At 41.3% G+C, this 22,274-nt stretch overlaps 1 protein-coding gene across 2 annotated transcripts in view; it reads right to left on the minus strand.

Annotated features, from left to right (window-relative positions):
* LOC117363922 (putative N-acetylated-alpha-linked acidic dipeptidase) overlaps window positions 1-22,274 on the minus strand; it is a 294,479-nt gene that overhangs the window by 87,519 nt on the left and 184,686 nt on the right. For both annotated transcript variants that reach the window (XM_033952501.1, XM_033952500.1), the window contains exon 15: window positions 3,277-3,529. In XM_033952501.1, the coding sequence (XP_033808392.1) occupies window positions 3,277-3,529 (253 nt within the window). The remainder of the gene's footprint in view (window positions 1-3,276; window positions 3,530-22,274) is intronic.

Raw genomic sequence — 22,274 nt, forward strand, 5'->3', positions numbered from 1 at the left:
CACAAAGGTATCCCATTGTAAATTTACTGGTTTGCACGTGCACTACGCATGTTGAATAAAGATTTCAAATTATTTTGTGGAAGGGGGCATGTTTGGGAGTGAAGAATGGGCGTGAGAGCTCTACTCAGCATGTGGGGTATTGCCATACACTAACTGATTAGCATAAGGCTAGCGCATGGACCCTTAGGCCCATATTTTATAAATGGCGCCTTAACTTAGGTGCCAGTAGGCGACCCATCCATGCCTAAGTGGAACATGCCATTTAAAAAACCTTTAAAAAAAATTTTTCAAGGTGCCCATTGGCACCTAAAAAAAACAGCACCAAATTCGCTCTTATAGAGGTACTTTACAATGCCTAACGCCACTGTCGGTGTGGCTAACACCAGAAGTGGCATTAGGCACCATAAAGTGCCTCCGTGGGCATGCTTCAAATCAAGGGTAGGCACCGGAATTGTAGATCTTGAAAACCCTGGCCTACATTTCTGGTGTCTACCTTTCCCGAAGTTGCAGTTCTCCATACGGTGCAGTTGTATGATTGGCACACGATTGGCGTTGCCAAAAAAAGGGCCATTTAGAGAATCCAGGCCTAACCGTTTACAAAATGGGTGGCAGTAAAGACTCACACAGTGATATTTTTAATCTCTATGCACTAATTGCGCAATTAGCCCGTGGCCATTAATTCCAGAAATAGGAAAATCAACTAATTTCTGGATGTGGCACAAGTGGTTTTAATGCTAAGGCCACTTTTGCTGCGGCTTTAGTAAAAGGACCCCTTAGTGCACTTTGGATGCCTTTACTATAACTCAGTAGGGGATGTTTGAAATATTTTGTAATGGTTCAGGGCAATTAATAAATCCTGAGAGGTTTATCCTGACACTGTTGGTGTTGTTTTTGCTCTCACTAATTATGAGCACTTAAAAAAACAATCTTTTGTTCATATTAATATATTCTTTTATTAAGCTGCAATAAGCACTAATGCATACTTACAGCAGGTTAAAAAGCATTGCCATGGGGCACCTCAGTCATCCCACGAGAGTTTTAGGATCAGATGTACTACCTATACGCTATAAAATAGATTTTATTTTTTAGCGCTGAGGGCATGTCTGAGGTGAAGAATAGCGTATTATATGCTATATTGATATGTGCTAGCCAATTAGCACATGGTTAGCGCATGAGTCTTGCCCCCTACAAAATAAATGGCAGTAAGGCCCTGATTCAGTAAGTGGCAATCACCGACGAGTGCCGCTTCCAGAATTGTGGCTCCCAAGTACCCCAGGCGCTGGAAATGTAGGCAGGGTTTTACAGGCCCACATTTCCGGCGCCGAGGGTCCTTCCTGAATCGCGGTCAGCGGAGCATAGTGATGCTGATGTCTGGTGCCACCCCCTAACCACACCCAGGCTTCAGCATCACTCTGTGTTGCTAGCTGCCAGGAACCCAGGCAGGAACCCAGGGGCCGCAAAGCAGAGGCTATTTTTAATTTTTAATGAGAGTTTAATTGGGTTTTAATGGTCAATCAATTATCACGCCACTTAAACCCAGTTAAACCAATTGGGAAGGTTCAAGGAAAATACATGTAGTATCACTGAAATTAAAAATACATTTAGGAGTTTAGTTGCTAGTGTGGATTACTGCTTTACTGTTAATTCCAGTTATTAGTAGCTAGGTCTCATTACATAAAATGAGACCTGTGATAAAATAGCAAAAAAAATAGCACATGCTATCAGTACTGTGAATAATTACTCCCATTGTATGGATGCCAAAGTAAATAAACCCCCTCAAGAGTCTGCACCTTCTGCCACATGAGTAGGAATTGCTTTCTATACTCCTGGCTTTCTTTGATAGATCACAAAAAATTCAAATATAAAGTTCACATAAAATTGCAGCTGAGTTTGAAGACAAAAGTAACCCCAAATTGCTCCAGAATGATCATAAGATCTACTCCCATAGAAATTGTACTATCCTTTCCTTGTTCTGACAACCAAGGGGAAGATTCTCAAAACTTTAATATGGTCACTAAACTAGTTCCAGCCAGTTTAGCATTCATGTATTTTGGCGGTGGATTATCAAAACGGCTTACCGTGGTCTTTTCTGAGTTTCCTAGCAGTCTCCAACTCTGCCTTGCAAATGTATTACAACAAGGTTATTAATAATTTAAACAAGTACTCCGTGCGATTCTCTATTATCGCCGAGGAATTCCCTAACCTCGCAGTCGTACATTTACGAGCAAAATTTTCTGACAGGTCTAAACTGTCCTAGCCTTACTTATTGGTCAGTACCTGAGTGCTAATTGGCTCAGACATTGACAGAAAAGTAAGGCTTGACAGCTCAGACCTGTCAGAAACTTTTGCTGCCATCAAGCACTCTCCCTCCCCCCGGAAGCAGGAGGGAAGACAACTACCTCCTGCTTCCAAGCAATACCCTGACACACCCCAGCAGCGGGAGAGATGCCTACTTCCTCCTGCCACCATGCAAATCCCTCCCCCCTAACATTCCCCCGGCAGTGGGAGAAATGCCCTCTCCCTCCCACCACCAAGCAACCCCCCCAACACCCCTTCAGCAAAGAATGGGAAGGATGCCCATTCCCTCCCCCCACCGCCGTCATACCCCCGATGACTACCCCCAGCTTCCGATGACACCCACCTTCATTACCTTGTTTACGAAGGCTGGCTGGAGGAATACCGCCTAGCCTCTTCCAAATGGCGGGCCTTCCCTCCCAGTGCATCCTGGGATGCGCCAGTGAGGGGCCTAAGGCTCTGATTGGCCCAGATTGATTAAGGCCCCTCCTATGGTACCTAGTAGGGATGTGACTAGACAAAAATTTTGTGTTCTTTTTCAGTTTGTTAGTTTTGTCCTTTTTTAAATACTTCTTTAGTTTGTTTCATATATTTATTGTAATGAACAATTTTCTATTTTTTAACATGCACCAACTGACTTAAGGTGTGTTAATGCACCAATTAATGTGCATTAAATCAATTTAGCACAAAATAGATATTTTATGAAAAACGAATAAACTAAGGGCTCCTTTTACAAAGCCGCATTAGGCTTTTTATCTCAAGCTGTGACGGTATTAGCTGTAACGCTCATAGAATTCCCATGAGCATCGGAGCTAATACTGCTGCAGCCAGCGATAAAAAAGCCTAATGCAGCTTTGTAAAGGGGTGGGGTGGGTAAATGTGTTACCCAATGCAAATCCCTAGGCATGACAAGATATCATAAATGACAGAGTGAACCGGGGGTCTTCATCTGGTGACAAGTACCATTTTTTTGTTTCTTACCTAGACTAATGCCATTTTTCAGGAACAAAGCACCATAATTGGTTTGAACAGAGGCAAGAATTCTCTCCAGGGCACTGGCATAATTCTTGCAGTCGAACGTCAGAAGAACACTGTCAGCAAGCGTCAGGGCTACCACTCCCCAGATACGAGCCACAGCCTGGTGATACTTAAAATCTCTGTCCATTAACTGAGACACCAGATTAAAAGTCTCATACACCGAATGGTACATTGGATATGAAGAAATTAGATAAGTCTGGGAAATACATGAAAAAAGGAACAGGGTTATCTAGCTGTATAATGATCAGAATTCAAAATGCACTACTCTTTATAGAAATTTACACTAAAATCCTTAGGTCATCTAAAACTGGTTAATCAGCTCTATGGCATAAGGTGTTTCACAGAAATGTCTTTTGAAATCCCCAGTAAAAGAAAGGATAGCTCACACTGGCCATTAATAATATGCATTTGCTAGTGTACTTAGGGCCTGTTTTACAAAGCCATGCTAGCGGCTGCCGCACAGCAATAGCCCCAAAGCCCTTTAAATCTCTATGGGCTTCGGGGCCGTTACCGCAGCGGCCTGCGCTAAATGACTTCGTAAAAGAGGCCCTTAGTAGAGAAAGAGAGATTGTTCACCCTCTCCAAGGTGGAGAGAATGAAAGGGCACTCTCTAAAGTTAAAAGGGGATAGATTCCGTACAAACATAAGGAAGTTCTTCTTCACCCAGAGAGTGGTTAAAAAACTAGAACGCTCTTCCGGAGACTGTTATAGGGGAAAACACTCTCCAGGGATTCAAGACAAGGTTAGACAAGTTCCTGCTGAAACAGAACATATGCAGATAAGGCTAGACTCAATTAGGGCACTAATCTTTGATCTATGGCCTGCCGCATGAGCGGAATACTAGGCACGATGGACTACTGATCTGACCCAGCAGCGGAAATTCTTATGTTCTTATGTGGGCTGTTATAAAAATTCCCCCTATGTAAGCATATAAGCACACAAATTAACCCCGTCATTCTACAACAGATAACCTAAAGTTATGCACCAGCTCCCCTGGATTCTATATATGGCTCTCATAATTATGCATGGAAGTTTGGGTGCACACCTAATGTGTGCATGCAATTTGATTAATAAGACAATTAGCACCAATAATTGAACGCTAATCAATTGGCATTAATAGTTAACAATTTGGATTTACATGGGCATTTTGCTAAGCGCTATTCTATAAAGATGTGCATGCAAATCTATTAGCGCACAACTAAAAAGGGGATCAGCATGGGCAAGTCAGGGGTTTTCTTTAAGAATGCACAATGCATTGTAGAATTTGGGGGATCCCACTCTCAATTTATGAGTGAGGATTTAAACCAGGTTTCAGTTAGTATAAAAAATCCTCATGCCAATACTGGGTGCGCTATTCTACAAACAGCACCCAACTTGGAGCACCGTTTATAAAATATCACTCAGCACCTGGTTTTTTCAGTGCCCAAATTTGGACATCATTTTCAGAATTTAGTCCCAATTAAATGCATCTGTTATAAATAAGGTGACCATATGTTCTGTTTTGAACGGAACTGTCCCGTTTTTAGCTCACCTCTCCCGTTGTCTAGATGCACAGCTTCGAGACACCGAAATGTCCCGTTTTCAGAAGGAGCGGGACAGGCGAGCTATAAATGGGCCACTGCCGCCTATTTGTCCAAGCCACTAACATCATCTTCATGCAGCGACTGCACAATCCTCCTCTCCCCCCACCCCCCACCCCCACACACATCGATTCTGATGTCGGAGAGGAAGTTCCGGCCGCGCTGCTGGGTTTTGGTGTTTTTACTTAGATTTTATAGTTATGGTTTCAGCCAATATCAGCTAACAATGGTGATATCTAAAGTGTATGATCAAAATTATTATCATTGTTACCAAAATCACCAACAGTGCCTTCCTTGCTATCAATTTCATCGGCATCACTAAATGCCACCATGATCACCATTAATATTTTCATCATCAGAATCAGTGTCACCCTAGTCACTTTATTATCATAATGTCTCTCCTTATCGATCATCATAGATAAAGAAAATGAAATGCTTATTGCAGTGACACATTTCAGAGGGGTGATGAAGCGGATTCAAGTGATGCAAGACATCCAAGAAAAAGAGTTTGAGAAGTTTAAGTTTGCCGTTATAATGATGGGTTGAATACATTAGTGAAGATGAATATGAAGTGAATTTGAAAGACTTTGAGTCCCAGCCTGGTAATATGTCTCATCCCAGACCTTGGCTAGGATTAGACCATTTCAATAAAGCCCCAAAGAGAAGTTGCTACACTTACCTTAAGAAAGCAATTAAAATCTATAACTGATTTGCATAATCAGTTTATTCAAGGCAAGGGACAAATAAGTGTGTGTGTGTGTGTGTGTGTGTGTGCACCTTTTAACAACAGTAGAACTTTGGTACAAATGAACTATGCCCTTTTTGAGCAATGAAGGTGTTTTTATGAGGAGATTTTATGAAAAGCATAATGCAGGGCAACTGTCAGCATAAGGAGGGAAACATTTAGTAAAACAATGGGCATTGGCACAAAAATATGTAGTGCGTTTGTAGATGACATAAGATCACCCTTGTGTGGTTGTCCTCATCTTCACTTCAGCTAGTAAGGCTTATGTTTACATTCACAACAGATTTCTTTCCTTCAGTTATACTTTAAATGACCTTTGTGTGCATTTGTAAATGCAAAACTCTTACAACCTCAATAAATATGAAAGAAAGAAAGGATGCGCAGTCAGAAGGTAGAGCAGAGACTCATGAAATTACCAGACAACAAAGGTAGGAAAAATGATTTTATTTTCAATTTACTGATCAAAATGTGTCAGTTTTGAGAATTTATATTTGCTCTCTATATTTTGCACTATATTTGTCTATTTTTCTATAGTTACTGAGGTGACATTGCATATTTTAAAGTCATCTGCCTTGACATCTTTGAAAAAACCCCGAAACTCGTAAATGATAATTAAAATTTTCTCTGCGTACAGTATGCTTTGTGTTTTTTAAAATTTTATGGTTACCATTATGAGTTAATAAGATATTGTGTCTTCATGATAAATGAATGGAAGAAATTGGAGGCGGGGTTGAGGCAGGGCTGGGGCGGGACTGAAAATTAATAGATGTCCCATTTTGATGAAAAAAATAAATGGCCACGTAAGTTATAAAGAATATTAGCATAAAAACATAAGAATAGTCTTACTGAGTCAGACCAAAGGTCCATCAAGCCCAGTGGCCAATCTAGGTCACTACACTAGTACCCTGCCAAAACCCAAAGAGTTATAATATTGTATGACACTGATCCAGGGCAAGCAGTGGCTTCCCCCATGTCTTTCTCAATAGCAGACTATGGACTTTTCCTCCAGGAAATTGTCTAAACCAGTGGTTCCCATTCCTGTCCTTGAGGCCAATCGGGTTTTCAGGCTATCCCTAATGAATATGCATGGAGCATTATATGCAAATCTCTCTCATGCATATTCATTAGGGCTAGCCTGAAAACCCGATTGGCCTGGTGGTCCTCCAGGACAGGGTTGGTAATTAAACTTTTCTTAAAACCAGCTATGCTATCAGCTCTTACTACAAACTCTGGCAAAGCATTCCAGTGCTTAACTATTCTCTGAGTCCTCCTATTGGTTTCAAAAGTATTTCCCTGTAATTTCATCAAGTGTCTCCTAGTCTTTGTAATTTTTGATGGAGTGAAATATCGATCCACTTGTACCCGTTTTACTCCACTCAGGATTTTGTAGACTTCAATCATATATCCCCTCAGCCGTGTGAGGGGGAGGGGGGGAGTTCATCTGTACACTTCTTTCAGAGGTTTCAAGATACAGGGAATTGCTTTGCCTCTGATGTCATAACAATGGGGAGGCTATCATGCACACTCTGTGGGCTCCTCCCACTGCTAAGAACAGAGAGCTACTATTAGCTCTTTCGAAAGTTTCTGAATTTTTTCAATCTGAGAACAGTGTAGAGAGAGACAGAAAGCAGTTGGAGTGAGAAGGGGAAGGGAGCAGTTTGGAGTAGGGAGAGCCTGTCTCTCTCTGGTTAATAGCTTTGTGGGAGTTGGCAGAGAATTTCTCTAAGCAGCTGGCTATCTGTATACATATACTGGGGCTCAGTGCCCAGACCCCTGAATATACTGGTAAAGGGGAAATTTCTGATAGTCCTATTTACCTGATAGTGTTCTTCTGGCCTGACTCCTGTGCACATAACCAGCCATAGGGTACCATAGGAGGCCAGAGGTTACACACATGACTGTTACCCTCATAAGCACTAATCGTGCATTCAGTGTTATTCTATAATTTATGCACACATAAATGAAAGGAGGTGTTCACAAGGAGATGAGCATGGATGGATATGGGAATGCCCAACATTTACAGCATAGCACTCAGAAATACTGTAAGTTAAGCTCTAAGGTGCTGCATTTAGACATTTTGCCCAACATAACACCTCAACGGTCATTTTAATGCTTTAAAATGGCTGTTGAGGTGTTATGTTGGGCAAAATGTAGGGGAACTAAATCCAAAGATGGATAGACTTCTACAATTTGTTTCAAGCAAATGGCAAAAGACCTATAAATGGTAAACTACTGAAAAAGATTCAGCAATGGCAACTCCAGCGCAGAGGGAACTGAGGCTGAGGACGGACAGATTTCTACAGTCTGTGCCACACTAACAACAAAAGACAGGAATATTCAGCCACTCCAACATAGGGGCAACTGGCTTCTACGGTCTGTGTCCTGCAGATGACAAAAGACTGAAGATTCAACAAATTGGACAAACTTCTACGGTCTACGTCCTGCAAATAGCAAAAGATAGGTGTGACTTCAGCAGCTCAAGTGATGTACATCACTTTATTGTCATATGCTGCGAAGGTGCACTGCAGTTCAGGAAGAAAGGGGAAGACATTGTGACTCAAAAGTTGAATACTGTCAACAATATATGGGAATGATATATGGTTACAACCAAGACTCCATTTATGTTAGGGCACATTGGATGGATCATGCAGGTCTTTATCTGCCGTCATTTACTTTATTTTGAGTAAGTGGGCATATTTAAATATAGACACAATTTCCTGGGGCAAAGCCTTGGGGGCGGGGCTGGAGGCAAAACTGGGTGGGGCTGGTCAGAACAGGGTGGGGCTGGAGGTGGAACAGGATGTGGTCATGAGCCCAGGGTTTTCCGGACTAAAATATGATAACCCTAGTCTTGGTGCCAACACATGTTAGATTCCTGCATCTTACTATGGCAAGAAAAAGAATCCTTGCTATGAAATTCATGCAATATGTTTCTAGGCATTTAACTAGAAGGTGGGGGGTGGCATATGTATGCAGGACACTTACAGTGGCCACCCCCAGCAAAAGACAAGATGTGATGGTAGTAAAGATAGCAATGTAAACAACAATATTAATTTAATTTAATGTATCTTATACACCACTAAGGGCTCTTTTTATCAAGCCGCATTAGCAGGGATAACGCGCGTGACTTTTCTTCACGCGTTAACCCCCACGCTGGCCAAAAACTACCGCCTGAAGAGATGATAGTGGCTAGCGCGTCCGGCAGTTTAGCGTGCGCTATTACGCATGTTAAACCGCTAGCGTGGCATAGTAAAAGGAGTCTTGCTGGCTCAGCTGAATGGGATTCCCTTGCCAGGATCAGCTAAACCATCAGGGAGAACCGCAATTCCTCTCTCCCTCCCTCCCTCCCACCCACCGATCCTTTCCCAATCCCCCTTCACAGTGAGCCATTGTGAGATCCCTACACCCCTTCCCCCCCAACATCTATAGTTTATATACTGTATATGTTAGGGATATGCATTTTTTGAAATGATATAGGAAATATCAATAATAATAACATAAACAAATAAGATCTAATAAAACAAAGAGTCCAAGATGTAAAAGTCATATTTGAGATTTATATCTTAGACTCTTCTTTTTGTTAGACTTCATTCCTTTATGTTACTATTATTGACATTTCCTATATCATTTCAGACAAATGCATATCCCTAACATATGTATAAATTATAGACAGATAGATACACTACCAAAACCCTTATCAACACCCTTCTCACCTCTCGCCTACACTACTGCAACTTGCTTTCCACAGGTCGTCCACATAACCGTCACTCCCCCCTTCAATCCATTTAAAATTCTGCCACATGATTTATATTCCACCAGAGTTGCCATGCTCATATCACCCCTCCCCTCAAGTCACTTCATTGGCTACCTATCTATTTCCACATACAGTTCAAACTCCTCCTATTGACTTGTAAGTGCATTCACTCTGCAGCTCCTCTCTTATCTCTCCCTATACTCCTACCCAAGAACTCCATCAGAAAAGTCTCTCTTATCTGTACCCTTCTCCTCTACTGCCAACTCCGACTATATTCCTTCATCCTTGCTGCACCATATGCCTAGAACAGACTGCCTGAGTCTGTCCCTGGCAGTATTTAAATCCATACTAAAAGTCCACTTTTGCAAGGCTGCTTATAACTCCTAACCTCCAATCACTTGTGAAGTACTCATGCCTGAGAAATTCCCTAACCTTCTACTTGTCCTGTTTGTTTGTTTGATTAGATTGTAACCTCTACTGTTTCTTGAATGTTTTTAATGTACAGCACTGTGTACGTCTAGCAGTGCTAAAGAAATTATAAGTATTAGTAGTGGTAGGATATACTGTAGATATATAAAATGTGAAGCTTGCACAGGGTTCTGGAAAGGTCTGGTACAGCAGCACCCCAATTTGTGTAGGTTCACCTCAGTGGGGCCTGCAGCCTGGCTGCACTGGGTAGGCCCACCCTTGCCATCAGAAGCCAAGCAGGCTCAGGCTTGACTAGTACCTGGATGGGGGACCACTGGGGAACACCAGGCATCCATGTTGGGCAGCAGCAACATAGTGGAGCCACACACTGCAAAGGAGAAGGCAATGGCAGACCACTCCTGTACTCTGCCATGAAACATCACAGCATGCAGCCAAGGGTTAGTGGTCAACTCAGAGACATACACACACACATATTGATGGGAATAGCTAGGCAAGGAGAGCTTTCAAAAACATCAAACACAAATACCTGCTTAGTAATAAAATAAATGTCAGACCAGACAAAGAATCTCAATTAGTTTGTTTGCTTAACTGAGAACTGCATTATTAGAGAAATCAGTGAAGGTGCTGTTGCTTTAAATGCCATGCCCTCGAAAGAACATTGCTTAGCACTGACTATGTCATCAGATTCCAGTCTCATAAAATGGAATGCTTGGTTGCACCATTGACCCTGTCACGCTTTGGATATGAATATTGGTTTCTCAACATCCAAGTAAAACTACAATACTGTATAATTCTCTTTTTAGGCACTTCAGTTTGGTGATGCAGTGCATTAGTAATTTTAAAAATGAAAACATTTTTACAAATCCAAATGGTAAACAGTTATATTATTGTGCATGGTAATTCTTGAGATATACTTACCGTATTTTTTGCACCATAAGATGCACCCTAGATTTAGAGGAGGAAAACAAGAAAAAAAACATTCTGAACCAAATTCTCCCTGCCAGGCTCTGCACCCAACCCCACACTCCTTGCCATGCTCCTGTCCCCCTCTGGTGGTCTAGTAGTAGGTCGGGACAGGGCACAGGGTAGACAGGACAGGCAGGTAGGCCTAGTGGCAGGCAGGCAGGGCCCCCCACCCCAAGGAAAGCAGGCAGGCAGGGCCTCAGGCCCCCCTCCCATACTTTATTTTAGTTCTTCCGGCGGTATGGTGGTCTTGCCTTTCCCTCCAGCTGACTCCCAAACTAGCTGCAGCAGCAGTGGCACAAAAAGGCAAGCACGAGGATTAAGTGACTTGCCCAAGGCCCCAAGAAGCATCAATGGGAGAAGCAGAATTTGAACCTCAGCTTCCCTAAGTCACAACCCACATTGCTATACACTTTTTTCCTCATTGATTTCTCTCTGCAAGTGAAAATCTCTACACTATTGAAAATCGCTGCACAGAAATGGCTGACCCTGGATGCTGCTTCCTGGAGCAGCTTTGGTGCTGCGTAAACTCAAGACAGGCACAGCCCACAGTCCCCGATCCTCGATCTGTGCCAGTCCATGCCAGTACCTACCAGTTTCCTGAGCCCACTATATAAACTTTCCGAGGAGCAGACATTCTGATCTTTGTGTGCTCAGCGGTAAGACGGAGCAGATGCATTGACAAAACTGCCCCCGGACCTGGAGAGCTTAAGCTGACCACAGCGCCTAGGACCCACCCCTCTCCGCCGCACCCCCACCCCCCTCGGCTCCACGTTTTCTCCTTTGCACCAGTGAGCAGATCAGGGCTCCGTCCACTGTGTCATTTAGCCTCCACCCCCACGCACTGATTGGCTGTTTCCTGTCTATTTCTGCCCTATTGCCTTTAAAAGAAGATGAATGCGTGGCGCCCATCCTCTTTAAGGTGGCACGTGGGGTCTGTATATAAAGTCGCTTTCTGCTTCCAGCGCAGCTCTGAGTGTAAAAATATATTAAACACATTTGTTGGTAGGGAAGGGCAGGACCGCCAGAGGAACTAAAACAAGGTATGGGGGGAGGTTGGGGCTGGGTATTCGCTCCAAAAGACGCACCCTTATTTCCACCCAATTTTGGTGGGGAAAAAGTGTCTTATGGAGCGAAAAATACGGTACTTAATGTTTAGAATCTGTTGATCTCCTCTGCTTAGAAGAACAATCTTAATACACATTTTGTTCCAGGGCAGGGGGTACAACAAACTAGACACATGGCTAGGTTGCAGTTACGGTACTTTATTTGACATACCGCCATTTTTAACAAAACAAAAAAAAAATGATCAAAGCGGTGTACAATATATAAAAACAGTGGGCAATATTTAAAATAAAAACATAACAAGGGGAGTGTACACAAACAAGTTAATCAAACTAGACACAAGAAGACAAAAAGGGCAGGAAAGATTTACAGTATCGTAAAGGGGAAAACAGGCAGGATAGGAACAAGGGAAGTAGGATGCAGCAAGACTAGAAAAAAAGAAAAGTAAAGATAAGCATAAGATGGTGAGTACCTGGTGACAAGTAATATGAAAACGTTACAAGGAAATTAACCAAGTAGTCAGAGTTACTGAGAAAATATTGCAGAGATAAAGACTCTTAGATGTGCCAATTCTTTTTTTTTTCATCCAAGATATTTTATTAGAGAATATAATTAGAATAACAGCAGATGCTCAACAATCTTAACAACATAGTTGAACTAAGAATATAAAGAGCATAAGAAAGCAAATTGTTACATTAAATACTACAAAATACAAAAGTTGGAAGCATAGTGCATTATAAAAAATAAAAAAAGAGGGGGGAGGGGAAAAGACTAATTATACCACTGTACCATTTCCTCAAAAGGATTGAGACCAAGAAGGATCACAAAAAGATAAAAGGGACCAATACTTGTGAAATGTTCTAATTGTTCCCAATTTTTCTGCTATCACCATTTCACATCTCTGATGAAACAGGATTGAGCTCCACCAAACAGAGATATTAAGAAGATGCGAAGTTTTCCAATTGGAAAGAATTAGCTTTTGAGTAATTGTAATAATAATATCAAATAACTTCATATTCTTTTTAGAAATACTAACGGCTGGAGAATGAGATTGGAATATAATAACTGAGAGAGAAATCTGAACCGAAATGCCAAATATCTTTTGTATTATTATCCAAACTTCTTTCCAAAAGGAATTAACAATAGAACGTTCATATATCATATGTTTTAGAGAGCCCGGGAGTTGTTTACAATTCCAACATACATTAGATGACACTAAGCCCGCCAATGAAAGTTTATGCGGAGTCCATATTAGCTTATGATAAAGAAAGAACATAGATTGTATGGAACTTGCTGAAGTTAGGGGACTCATAGTTCTGGTCCGGAAAAAGAACCAACTTGACTCATCCAATTTATGTCCACAAGCCTGCTTCCATATATGTGCTAATTCAATGACATTCCATGCCTATTTTTACCCTGTTAAATCAGCTGTAGGCAGAAAGAAGAGTGTTGGAGGAGGACCTGAGCCACTGCTGCCCACAGTAGTGCTGCCCGATTCAGGAAAAAAAAATTCGATTCGATTCAGCCTATTCAATCGATTTTTCGATTCGATTTTTCTGCCCAATTGGGTGTTTTTTTCAAACATCCTGGTGGGTTTATTTTACAGCCTTTTCACCCCCTTTGCCTTCTCCTAACCACACTGGCGTTGTGGTGTAAACAAAATAAACAAACAAAAAAGACTTTTCCTCTCTCTCTTAAATCCTAGCTCACATTTGCGGTCTACCACTAGCTCTGGCAGGATACACGTTTCAAATCTGACATATTGTAATCACAAAACAGAAAATAAAATTATTTTTTCTACCTTTTATTGTCTGGTCATTATTCAAATCTTGTTGGTCCCAGGCTCTGGTTGTCTTCTGATAACTTGCTTGCCAAGGTCTCCTTCTTATGTCTTTCTCCGTGCTAATCATTCATCTGCCATATCTGTCCTCCCCTTCCATTTCCCTTCCCTCCCCTGGGGGTCTGGCATCTTTCCTTTTTTTCATCTCCATCCACAAATTCACCTTTTCTCAACTACCCTTCCATCCAGCATCTCTCCCTCCTTCCCCACCACCCCAGGGTCCACCATCTCTCTCTTTCTTTTCACAACTACTATATCCCTCCTCCACACCATCCCTTGTGTCCAACTTCTCGCCCTTTCTGTTCCCTAAATCCCATTGTCCACCATCTCTCTCCCTCTGTTTTTAGACCCATTATTTCTTCCCCCCAAAGTCCGGCATATGCATGTCTCTTTGAACCCCCCTTCCCTCCCTCCCTCCCTCCGTGTACTTCTACCCAAGGGAACCCCTCCCCTGAAGGTCTGTTCCCCCCCCCAAGGCCTGCACCTACCCCTGAAGGCCTGCACCCCACCCCTGAAGACCTGCCTCTCCCCCTTGAAGACCTATGCCACCCCCCACCCCCACTCCAAAGGACTGCACACCCCCACCCAGAAGGCCTGCATGTTCCCCCTGGCCTCCCGCGCACCATGTACCTAATATGACATTAGAGGCAGCATCGCAGCAGAGGAAACAGCTCCGAAGACCTATGGCAGTTTGCAAAGATCGCTAGCACTGCGATCTTCTCTGCAGGCTGCTCATATTAGGTAAATGGTGCGCGGGAGGCCAGGGGGGAAGCCGGATACCAGCGGGAGGCCAGGGGGGAAGCCAGACACCAGCACTTCCTGACTGACCCTCCCCCCTCGCCCTCTAAAGCAGGTGCGGCAGCGGCCGGCCAGCAAGAGCAGCACTGCCGATCATGCTTTAGGGGGTGAGGGGGGGGGGGTCAGTTACCGGAATGGGAAGCTGATTTTTTTTGTTTTAAATCGATTCACCCGAAGTGAATCGGTGAACCGATTTGAATTGTGAATTGGGCAGCACCAGCCCACAGAGCTTTGCTTTCCTTATTTCATGTGTGTTATTATCCTCAGGTTGTCAGGAGGAATCAGCAGCAGCACTTCTTAACTGCTCCAGCTGCTCCCACCTATGCCCCAGTTTTCATCTTCAATCAAAACCACACAAGATTCTATGACAAATGATAAAATGTGTTTATAATACTGAGGGGTGGGGGTGGGGGGCAAAACATTCATGTGCTTGGGGCTCACCAAAGGGTTAATCCTGATTGTTTTCAGTTACTACTGCTAAGAGCTACCTATTCCTCTCTGAAGGCTCCAGCTCTGCAAGAAACAGGAGCACATGTTGAACAGTCGAACACTTGAGAAGTGTTTTCCCCTAACATAACAGTAAATTCTTTTTTATTTTATTTTATTTTTTTAATTCACTGACTTAGAAACAATCAGGTCAATATTTAGACTACGAGAGACAGCCAGCTAGCTCTCATGGGTGGCTGTGAAACCAGAAGTTCAATGCTGGGGCCATATCTGGTACTGAATTTCTAGGGGTTTTTTTGGCTACCAAGACATAGCTGGCTAAACCAATATTCATTAACTGGCCAGCTGTCCTAGCAACCAAAGATAAGACCTGCTTTTTTTTAGGTGAGTATCTCTGACCACTGAACTTAGCCAGCCAGCCACTTAATACTGGCAGTGATCGGCAACGTCACATCTCAGTCACCAGATAATCCTCTGACAGGGATATAGAGCGGAAGTTAGCCAGCCATGTGCTATTTGGCCAGTCAGAAGACATTCTTGACCAACCAAATAGTGCCGCATATTGGGCAGACTCGATCTGACCTCTACTGGTGAACTTGATACTAAAGCTAACACAAAGATAAATTGTGAATCCTGAGATCAGTGTTCCTTTCACGCCCCCTGAGGCATGACTTCCCACTGCTTCTCTTGACCTGAATGTCACCTTCTTTTTTCAGTTGTACACTGGTAGCAGCCATAGGTGACAGCTCTGTGGGTGTCCAGTGAAGGGCAATGTGTATTCAGTTCAGTACTCCCAATAATTTTCAAACGTTGGCTCTTATGGCACTAGCTGAATGATAGGTTAGAAGCAAGAAGCCGGTAGAAGAATCAGTTGGACCTTTAGATGACTGAGGGGTAAAAAGGGGAACTCGGGAAAGACAAGGTCATAACAGATAGATTAAATGAAGTCTTTGTTTCGGTCTTGAGGAGTAGTGGCTCGTGGCCAGTAAGGGGTGATGTTTATGGGACGGTAATGGAATGGATATCAGAACATGATAGTGCAGTATTAAGTGCCTATTTTTTGTATGATTCTGGGTAATTCTAGTTAGATACAAGCATATATGTTAGTTAAGGCCACGCCCAATAGAAGTGTACGACAAACTGATGAATAAAAATCTGAATATGAATAAAGCTAAAGCCAGAAAAAACACACTACAGATTAATATAAGGGAAAGTATAATAATATTCTTTTTATGTATTTTGCTGTTGGGCTAGATCATGGAGGAAATCATAAAGGATACATGGACTCCATTTTGGTTCTTTGTTTTGCTATATCTTTTGTGCTTTGGAATCCAAAGACCTTTTGTCTCTCTGCTTTTTCTTTGTTTAGTTTTCCCGCTGCTAGGCCATGTGGTGTTAATTGATATCACATGTGCCTTAGGCTGGCTAGAAGAAAGTATTCCAAACTGAGATATAACATTTATGAAATGTGAGTTATGAATGGCCGAGATATGAATGAGAATTATGAATGCTTGGGCCCAAGTAAGCAAGTATGAATGTGTGGATGTGAAAGAATTGATAGAAGAATGGGTTTTGAAAAAACATAATATTTATATTTGCAACCTAAAGAAATCCTAAAGCAACATCTGAAAAAAATTAGAGTCAGACACTGTGTGTGAAGCTGTCAGCTCAGGGGGAACCAGCCCCCCCTCCTCCTTTTCTAGGAAGACTTCTGTGGGCTAACGCCATGAAATTTGAACCTGTCAGTTTAGGGAGAGCTTTTCTTTCCTCTAAGGCTGACAACTTTTCAGCATTGAAGGGTTTAGAACATTTCAGCATCTTTTTAACAAATGATGTTCTTAATATACTTTTGTGAAAATTATGATTTATATTCAGAAATGAATATAAGCAAACAAATGTACTTTTCTGAAACTTTTTTCTTTGTCTAACTTTAAACACCTCCTTTGTTAATTTTTATTGGTTGAGAAACTGATGACGTCACACTGAGCCAAAAGTATATAATAGAGTGACTTGAGATATTAAGCTGAGCTCGTTATCAGAAGGCCAGCATTTGGCAACTATAACGATCTCCCACTAATGTAATGGCTAATGCAATTTTGCTGTATTCTTTAGGTGTCATGATTGAAGATAAACACAATAAAATTACTGGTAACTTTACATTAGTGAAATTTTGCATTTTTTATTTTTTTTTTCAACCTTGAGCTTCATGAGGGTGTCTTCCTATGCTCAGTCTTCAATGAGGAAGATGCAGGGAAGATATTAGTGCCAGAAATGGTATTCATTGCTCATGCCAGATGAAAACTTCCCTCACTATGGGCTAGATGCACTAAAGTCAGTGATCATCGCTAAACCTGTTTTCACAGTTTTACCGACCTGATGCACAAAAAGGCCCAGCGCATGTTTTTCCCCTTGATCACCCATTTTCTGATCCGGCTATGCAAATTAGCTAAAGCCCCATACAAAGTAGCTAAGCGATTGATGCACTAACATTGCTTGGCTATTCCCCCCAAAATAGAGGTTTTAGCGATTGGAAAAACCAACAGGTCTGCCTGTTTTTTTTTATTTTTCATTTTTTTTCAAAGGAACAGATATTTTGCAAAATATCTCCCATTAAAAAAAAAAAGTCCCCCACCGCCAATGACTGCCCTCCCACGATGACCCCAAACAAACACAGCACAAGAAAAAATTGGCAGGAGGGTGCCATGTAGAATACCCCTGCGCCATGGCCCCCACCATGCCAAGCATCCCTGAGCCACTCTCCCTCCTGCCACTGGATGCCCCCACCCCCAAACCTCCCCTGAACCTTCCCCATACCTTTTTAAATAGTTGGAAGCAGGAAGCCCAGTCTGAGGCTCTTGCTTTGGGTCCACCAGTTCTACATAACGGGCCTTCCCCTCCCCAGTGCACCTTTTGATGCACGGGGAGGGGCTAACAGCCATGATTGGTTCAGTTACTTAGGGGAGGGGCCTTAGGCATCTGAGTCAATCAGGTCTTAGGCTTCTCCCTCTGTATCCAGGATACTGAGGCAAGAGCCTAAGGCTCTGATTGTCTTGACCAATCAGGGCTTTAGGCTCCTCCCTCAGTATCCTGGATACAGAGGGATGAGCCTAAGACTCTGATTAGTTTGACCAATTGGTGGGGTAGTTGGAGCTACAGTCCCAGCACCCTGGGGTTTGGGGTACAAATCTTGCACTGCTCCTTGTGACCCTGGGCAAGTCACTTAATCCCCCAGTGCCTCAGGTACATTAGATAGAGTGTGAGCCCATCGAGACAGATAGGGAAAATGCTTGTGTACCTGAATAATTTGTAATCCGCATAGAATTGTAGAATATGCGGAATATAAATAAATAAAATAAAACAAATAAATAAACATGGAAGTCCTTGTTCACTTTTCCCAGGTAACATGTGCTAAAGAGAACATTAGTGCACAACAAGAAAAAAAATGTGAAAATGTCCTGAAAATGTTGCGCTGAATCTAGGCTTAGCTTGTGCTAAAAATCCTGAATTAAAATACATTAAGCTCAGATTTCAACACACTTTTGTAAATGTTATGCAACAGCGGGCATTAGTAATTCTAGTCTTCAATCTCTCCCATTTTTGACTGCTTCTGACTTTTCTTCTTCCTTTCTCCTTTAATGCTAATCGTGTTTGTTGTACTGAAGTATTTTTCTCTTTAATGTCTGTGGAGAAAATGTTTCATACATCTAACCCTAAAAGGCTTCTGTTAAAGTAGCTAATTAAGTGACTTTAACAGCTTTTTAATGGAAACAATTCTCCAAGCAATTTGTAGCTATCATTCTTTGGCTATTAACAATGAAGAATAAACAATTTAGCGCTGTCTATGACAGAGAAAATTCTAGGAAATTGTTCTGACACCTTCCATTATAGCCTTTTTTTGCTATTTTAGTCAAGTCATCTTTTCTTCCTATGCCTCAGTTTACTTAATTGTACTTAGGACATAACATTAATTTTTTTTTCCTCATCCTTTCAATTTGATCATGTCCTAACACCTAAAATGTGCTGTCAACCTATGCCAGGTGGCTACATATGTGCTTCTGAGATATTAAACAATAAAGCATTACAGATGAAATGTATTTGACCTCTATGGATTGGGGGCGGAGTTATTTTAATAAAAATCATACAAAAAGAAAAACCAAGTATGTAATTAATCAAAGAACCGTGACCCTCCTATAGATAAAATGGAGGGAAGACCTCAGTAACCTATACAATGGAAGTGAAACTAAGGGGTCCTTTTATCAAGGCGCAGTATGGGTTTAACGCACAGAATTCTGTGCGTTAAACCACCTACCGCGCTAGTCGCTAACGCCTCCATTGGTGTTTCACATTGGAAATCGCTGCTCTTGGTGGTTCATGAAGGAAATCGCTGCTCCCAGTGTTGTACGGAGCAAATCGCAGGTTGGGTTATTCATGGTTTATTATCTTTTTCAGGTCTATTTTACCGAAAAACCATGAATAACATGCAAAAAGTTATTTGCAGTTTTTCGGTATTCATGGCTATGTTCTGCCCGCATCCCCCGTGAATACGGAGGGAGAAGTGTACATACATTTTATACTTTAACAGCACTTAACAGCACTTAAAATCTATCAAATTATATTTTATGACAAATACATATATCATCCCCCCCTTTCTACATATCCAACAATTGCACTCAAATTAAAAGTATCTCCCCACTCCCCTCCCCACCCACCCACGCTGGACGTGTATGATCAAAGGGCTCCCAAACATCCATAAATTTCCTATAATGTCCCTGTTGTATGGCCATCATACATTCCATTTAAAAATTATGGCATAGAGATTCCCACCAAAAAGTATAATTTAACTGCTCACAGTTTTTCCAATTCCTCAAAATAAGTTGAATGGCAACGCCTGTCATAATAAAGAGGAGTTCATTATTATGGGAAGATATTTGACTTTTGGCCCTCATTATTGTACCAAATAGTACAGTATCATACGTCAATGCCATAGGATTTTCCAGTACTTCATTCACTTGATCCCAAATGGACCTCCAAAATTTAAGTATCAAGGGGCAATAGAACAATAGATGATCCAATGTCCCTACATCGAGATGGCAGTGCCAGCATCTATTAGACTTGGAATTATCTAATTTCTGTAATCGAATAGGGGTCCAAAAAGCTCTATGTAACAAGAAAAACCATGTGCAAATCCTTACAAGGGCAATGCAAAATCACCACTCATCCTCCTCTTAAACCTTTATTAGAAAGGTTAATGCCTGGAAAGAAGAATCCGGATATAAAAACATAATTTCCAGCTTCAGTGAAAGACAGCTCCAGACTCACATACTGCCAAGATGGTAGAGCCGAATTTGGAGGAACACCTAGTCAGATAAGTGATTGCCACTTTATTAACTATAGTAGAAGTGGTGGTTTTATCACAAAAAAATTCTAAAAAAGCAATTTTTGGAAATATATATATATATTTTTTTTTTTTTCACATTTGTTTCCTATTTTAACTACAGTAATTATGAACTAATATCACAGAAAAGAAGGGGAAGGACAAGTGATTATAAACTACTATATACTATTAGGATCGGGACCTGCAATAACTGTGTGTTATACGAGTCCAATGATCTGTTGTGTTGGAGCTACTCCGATGCCCTTCCTTCCGGAATCCACATATTGATTGTGCATAAAGAGGTTTGTGTAAACATTTGTTGTACATTAAATGAACTGCACATTCCTTTTGAGGTGGTGTTTCCAATTCTGAAAGTTTTTTTGTCCTACCCCTTTCTATTCTTTGAGCTTTATATTTTGGAAGAGTGAATAAAAAGGATTTTTTGACCCTTTTGTTTCTTGGGATCTCCTGAAGGGTACAAGCAGCAACACAATGAATAGGGAAGGCCTGGCTTTGCAGTTATGAGTGCTTTATTCCTGTCATGGTATGTATTAAATTAAAACTCAAATACTATGGAAGTATATATCAAATATTGAGCATACGAAATTACTTCCGACTATGAACGCTGTGATGAAAATACAAACTCTATATTATGCCATGCCTCAGAGTGACATTTTACCGGCAGTCCCGCATTGGCCAATTTAAATGGCTCAACGTTTGTAGCAAGTGACGCCATTTTGAGAATTATTCGCTTAGGATTTAGGTCAATTTGGGTTCCGTAAGTTTGCTGCATTAAACACTGAATTTAAATTTTAATGTTTATTTTTTAAGATTTCAAATATCTCTAAAATGTACATCAATTTGTCATCTTTGTTATTCAAATAATTTATTTAAAAAACTAAAAAAATATATAAAAATACAAAAATATTAGAATAATATAGTACGTTTAGTACATGCCATCTGCCAATGATTGAGACTTCGACCGAAAATTGTCTCTAGCAGTTCTTGCTGGTATACTCGGTCTCTGAGGCATGGCATAATATAGAGTTTATATTTTCATCACAGCGTTCATAGTCGGAAGTAATTTTGTATGTATTAAATTAACTCATCTGCAGACATTATCCTGAGAGAGGCTCATTCTCAGAATCTCAAAAGGTCTATGGCCAGCAATTATTTTTTCAGTTAACTATATTTAAGTGGTACACCTCAATGACACTAGAACATAAATAGGCTGAGGCTGTTCCTTCTTTGTTTTCTGAATTTAACCTCAATCATTTGACAGCACAAGAAGAAAGCTCCCAGCCTTATGATTATAGACTGAAATGCGTAAGTAATTATTTAGTGTATAAAATGGGTATAATCTGATGATCTGCCTACAACATTCATGCATCAGGAAAGGGACATATTTAAAAGCTATCAGTATATTAATAGACAGACTTGGATTAATATCAGTATATTAATAGACATAATAAGATTACGTGGTATAATAGATTCATTTTCCTGGATTTGATTTCATTATTATTTAATCACTTTTTCAGGAAAGATACTTAATATGAGCTTCTGAGAATAAAACATATTCAACTGCATATATATCATAGTGACATACGGTGAGGACTTTCAGAGGATTCAGTGAATTCCTGGTTCCACAGCCCTGCTCTTTTTTTTTGTTGTTGTTTACTTTTTGCTTGATGCAGTTTGATTTGTTGAGTAGGCAGCCTGCTCAACCAATCAAACTACATCAAACAAAAAGTACCCCCTTCCCCCCCCCAAAAAAAAAAAAGCAGGGCTCTTGTATAGAGATTCTCTGAACCCCCTGAAGGCAATAGTGATCTGAATTTGATTGGCTGAGCAGCATCTGTCTAATACCTACAAAGCCAATCAAATTCAGAGCAATGCCCTCAGGGCCTTTAAGGGGTTGGGCGAATACCCTGAAGGCCCTGACTACA

Source organism: Geotrypetes seraphini, chromosome 7, assembly GCF_902459505.1.
Source record: "Geotrypetes seraphini chromosome 7, aGeoSer1.1, whole genome shotgun sequence".
Classification (NCBI taxonomy): domain Eukaryota; kingdom Metazoa; phylum Chordata; class Amphibia; order Gymnophiona; family Dermophiidae; genus Geotrypetes; species Geotrypetes seraphini.